General features: G+C 32.2%; 1 protein-coding gene across 1 annotated transcript in view; it reads left to right on the top strand.

The window, feature by feature from the left end:
• The window catches only part of LOC107552686 (pyroglutamyl-peptidase 1-like), a 10,962-nt gene extending 7,733 nt beyond the window's left edge, over positions 1-3,229 (top strand). Inside the window, exons 4-5 of the mRNA XM_016234631.1 lie at positions 1,011-1,243; positions 2,524-3,229. Coding sequence (XP_016090117.1) covers positions 1,011-1,243; positions 2,524-2,716 — 426 coding nt within the window. The 3' untranslated portion in view covers positions 2,717-3,229. The remainder of the gene's footprint in view (positions 1-1,010; positions 1,244-2,523) is intronic.
• The last annotated feature ends 2,062 nt before the right edge of the window (positions 3,230-5,291 follow it).

Raw genomic sequence — 5,291 nt, 5'->3', positions numbered from 1 at the left:
AACTTTTCCACGACATTCTAATTTGAGATGCACCTGTATATATGATCAATTATTCTGTGTTTGCTGTTTATTGTGCTCTGTACTAGTGTATGTATGTTATGTAGAAATAAAAATAATATGCTCATAAAAGTATTATATTGTATGTATAATTAATACTGGATTATTTAATAATATTAATTATTGGTCTGTGTGCACATGTAGTCAAATAAAAATTGTATTTATTGTACATTAGTTTTTTATATATGATGAATTGCATCTAATTATTTTAATCAAAGTGTATCATCATATCATATAATGCACTGGCAAACAAAGTTTGGAATAAACTTTTAAATGTTTTTGAAAGAAGTCTCTTTTGCGCACCAAGGCTGCATGTATTTGGTCAAAATACAGTAAAAACAATAATATTGTGAAATGTTATTTTAATGTAAACTAACTGGTTTCTTGGGAATATATGTTTCTGTGATGCGCAGCTGTATTTTCAGCATCATTCCTCCAGTCTTCAGTGTCACGTGATCCTTTAGAAATCAGTATAATATGCTGCTTTGCTGCTCAAGGAACATTTCTGATTATTATCAGTGCTGAAAACAGTTGTGCTGCTTCATATATTTGTGGGAAAATATATAATCAAATAGAAAACAGTTTTTTAAAATTGTAATATTAAGCAATATTACTATTTTTACTGTATTTTTCAACAAAAAAGGCAGACTTGGTGAGCAGAAGAGACTTTATTAAAAACATTTAAAAATCTTTTAGTCACCAGTATTATAGTAGGTGGCAGAGTCTTAACTTTGATAAAGAATATCTCTTTGGTTTTGAGACTTTAGTCTTTGCAACTTCAGGGATCTTATCTATGCACAATCAGCTTGTAACACTCCAAAGAGAAAAGAAAACTTGAAATCGCATCATATGACCCCTTTAATGACTCATCTTTATATTTTAGGAATACGTTTCATCAATATTTTTTATTTTTTTAAATCCTATTTTTTTCGTTCTGTTTTTTTTCTTCAAAGTTAGTGGTCCATGTTGGAGTGTCCGGGATGGCCACGACAGTAACGCTTGAACAGTGTGGTCATAACCAGGGTTACATGCGCCTGGATAACTGCAGCTTCTGTCCGGAGTCACGCTGCTGCATGGAGGGAGGACCGGACTGCATTCAGTCTGTCATAGACATGGATGCCGTCTGCAAGAGAGTCAACTCCTCCGGGCTCGGCGTCTCTGTGTCTGTGTCAAAGGACGCCGGCAGGTAAAATGCTGCTCTTGCTTGTTTGCTTACGCCTTGCAGAATCTACAAAATAAATAATGAAAGAACTATAAAAAGTGCATGTTGTTTTTTGTTGGGTACTGTGACGAATAAGCTGTTTCACATAACAGATGTTTGCATATATGTGACCCTGCAGTACAAAAGCAGTCTTAAGTCGCTGGGGTATACAGTATTTCTAGCAATAGTCAACAATACATTGTATGGGTCAAAATTATAGATTTTTCTTTTATGCCAAAAATCATCAGGATATTAAGTAAAGATCATGTTCCATGATGATATTTTGTAAATTTCCTACTGTAAATATATTAAAACTTAATTTGTGATTAGTAATATGCATTGCTAAGAACTTCATTTGGACAAATTTAAAGATGATTTTCTCAATATTTAGATTTTTTTGCACCCTCAGATTCCAGATTGTCAAATAGTTGTATCTCGGCCAAATATTGTCCGATCCTAACAAACCATACATCAATGGAAAGCTAATTTATTCAGCAAATTTTACATAAACCCTCATGACTGGTTTTGTGGTCCAGGGTCACATATAGCCCAAAGGTTGTATTAGAGTGGCTAATGAGAATTTATTGAATGACCAAAAAGTAATGCTTTACAATATTGCATCACTCCCTAAAAAAAGTAACTTATTGCATTACTTAGTTACTTTTTATGGAAAGTCATGTTACATTACTTTCGCTTTGCTTTTTCTCATCTGGGATGGGCTTGCTTGCTTGTTTGTTTTTCATATAAAAAAAGTTATATTTTACAGATAAATACATCAAACATCAACACTTCAGCAATATAAAAAAGAAACCCAAATGTTATGTCTATCTAACGTAATTGTTGCTTGTTAGTATGGTTGAATTGCATCAACGAAGGTCAGCAGCAAAGACACGGTTAATAAACTGGGATTGAATACGTGAGGATATTTGTGTAAACATGCAGGTTTGCATCATATTCTGATTTTGTATTTCACCGTTTTATTCATTTTGAGAAATAGTTGTGTGAATGAGATGATTAAATGCATGTTGACATTTAGTCTAGAACTACAGTAATAATCATGTTCACACAAGCGCACACAATGCCTCTGCACTTACTCCTGATTTTTGTCAATATGCGCACAGGAGAGCAGGTAGTCAATACATGGCAAAGCAAAGTAACTGGCATTACTTATTTACTAGAACTAGTTACTAGTAATCTGATTATGTAACTTGCGTTATTTGTAATGCATTACCCCCAACACTGCATTCCTTATCCTCGTTTTGCAGGTATCTGTGTGACTACACCTACTACATGTCTCTGTTTCTGGGCGAGGGCAGGTCTGCGTTTGTGCATGTTCCTCCTCTAGGGAAGCCCTACAGCGCGGAGCAGCTCGCTCAGGCCCTCAGGGCCATCATCCTGGAGATGCTTGAACTGATGGAGCACAACAAGGGAAAGAAACACTGTCTGCACGACCAGTGAGAGCACAGGCCGAGTCTCGTACGCACACATGGAGCGTCGCTTTGGATTCAAGAGCTCATGCACATTTGAAGACATCAGTGTCTTAACTTGTGTGCTGCATACTAGGATCAGTCAGCTGGTTTGAGATGCTAAACTCAATCCTACGGCTGCGTTCAAATAGTCAAGAAAGCACTTTAATGGGGTGTACTTGAAACATGCAGAGATTTGGTATTATGCATAAAAAAGACTTGGAAGTGATGTGAAAACACCGTATACATGGAGCTCTTTAAACCGTATTTCAAAAATGATTTTTTTTAAACAGTCAAGGCAGAATTTCTAAAATCATTATTCACCAGATTAAGTATGTCTGTAGTATAAAATCATTTAAACCAGGGTTATTATAATTAATTAAAATTTTAATGATACGTTTTTCTCACCATGAAAATAGCCGTAGAATCTGGCATGGCATTAAACACAAACAAAACTAACATTTAAATGAATTAAACAGTTTGTTACTTGAAATGAAATAAACGTTAACTGGGAAAAAATAATAATAATATATATATATATCCCTCTAGTAATTTAGAATTTTCAGTTAGTTTAACTTGTTGCAGTAAAAGAACTAAAACTAATACAAATTCATCAAAAATATATAGACGCATACAAATATACAACTAAATTACTACAGCTTTAACTAAAATAAAATGGAAAAAAATATAAAATCAAAACTCATTAAAACTATTAAAAAAAACGATATTGTCATATTTCAAAATATATGAAAATGGCTAAAATTGGCTAAATTACTAAAACTAAAATAAAAATGTCAATAATAAAAACAAAACTCATTCAAACAACAAAAACGTATTCAAAATAAAAACTATATGGACATTAAAGAATATTTAAAAAATGAAAAATAAAACATCTAAAAAACTAGAACTTTCAAATGAAAATGGAAACATATACAAAAAACTTCAAAATATGAATTAAAACTGTAATAGTATCTTAATGATAGTGAAATAATACTGTTTCAAATATGACTTTATCATCTGCAGCTTTCAATTATACCCCAAACACACACTGCAGAAGAAAGTACACGCATTATTACAGTTTATTTTCTCAAGTGCAAAGGGGGATATTGTAGAGGAGACCTAAAATTATGACAAAATAAAAGCTATGATCTTCCTGCTGGACAGTGATATAAAAGATAATAACCGTGCACGTCTGTCTGGTTATTAAAGTGCCAATGTGAGTACACAGGCTTTAGGATATAAGCATCAAACCTGAATATGTTTTTCCTCATTTCAAGCCATTTATGGACAGGGTCCCACATAAAACACAAACACACCTGAACCCGATGCCTTTTGAGTGATTGAAGGTCTAATTCTATCAGCACTGTTAAGACAACAACGGTTTGGTTTTTATTTTTGTGAATTATATGAAATGTGAAATCGTGAGATGATTGTAAGGTGATGTTTGTCTTCTCTCAGTGGACGTTACATTCCTTTCATACTCTTTGCAAAATGCTGGATATTATATATTATATGACACCATCATTTCTCAGTCCATTATATGATATGATATGCATATGACTTGGTTTTAATTTTCATTAGCTTGTTTTTCTACAGTTTTTACTGGAATCTGTTATCGATCACAAACACAGTGGACCAAACTGATTATGCTGTGAATCAAATTTTTTTTAATGTTGCCTAAAACACTGTTATCTTTAGCATTTCTTGATCCATTTTATTGTATTAAATGTTCTGACATCTATTACAGTGGTGATTATTATGTATGCATTCCCACATTTGTGTGGACGCTGTTGTTCTTCCTCTTTATGTTGTGTTTCCTTATTTGCCACAATTTTTTTTTACAAATTTGTAGCTCTCAATAAATGATTTCTGCCTTATTTAAGTTTATTTATTCCAAAATTTATACACACACATTCATAATGAAATTATACAAATAATATTTCTAATTAATTTATAATCTATCATATATAATTATATAAATAACTTTATATATAATAAATATACTAATTTACAGTATATTTGAATACACAAAAGTATGAGATCACTAGAGGAAACATTTATGTATTTCATTTTCTGATTAAATTCTGAGTAAAGTCGCATTAGCAATTTTATTATCAGCATATTATATTATTAATATATTAATAATCTTATATGTGTCTACAATGAAAATCTGTATCTTCAGATGCAGTAAGAGGTCGTAATACTTTAGGTTTTTCTTTTTATTCACCATTTGCTGTCCATTGAAGTCAGATATATAAAAATTACACATTCTATAAACATAAACGAGGTCTTGAAAACTTAATGTTAAAATGATACAACAGTTTTAGATGGAGTGGATCATGTCACTTTTTAGCACACTACCCGTTCACATGGTAGCCTATATTATATGCGACCTTGAACCACAAAACCAGTCATAAGGGTCAGTTTTTTTACATTAAGATTTATACATCATATGAAAGCTTTCCATCCAATAAATAAGCTTTCCATTGATGTATGGTCTGTTAGGATAGGACAATATTTGACTGAGAAACAAATATTTGAAAATCTGGAATCAGGGTGCAGAATTT

This window comes from Sinocyclocheilus grahami, unplaced genomic scaffold (genome assembly GCF_001515645.1).
Source record: "Sinocyclocheilus grahami isolate Dianchi unplaced genomic scaffold, SAMN03320097.WGS_v1.1 scaffold456.1, whole genome shotgun sequence".
Taxonomy (NCBI): Eukaryota; Metazoa; Chordata; class Actinopteri; order Cypriniformes; family Cyprinidae; genus Sinocyclocheilus; species Sinocyclocheilus grahami.
The sequence above is the reverse complement of the archived record's forward strand: the minus strand, read 5'-3'. Positions and strand labels throughout refer to the sequence as shown.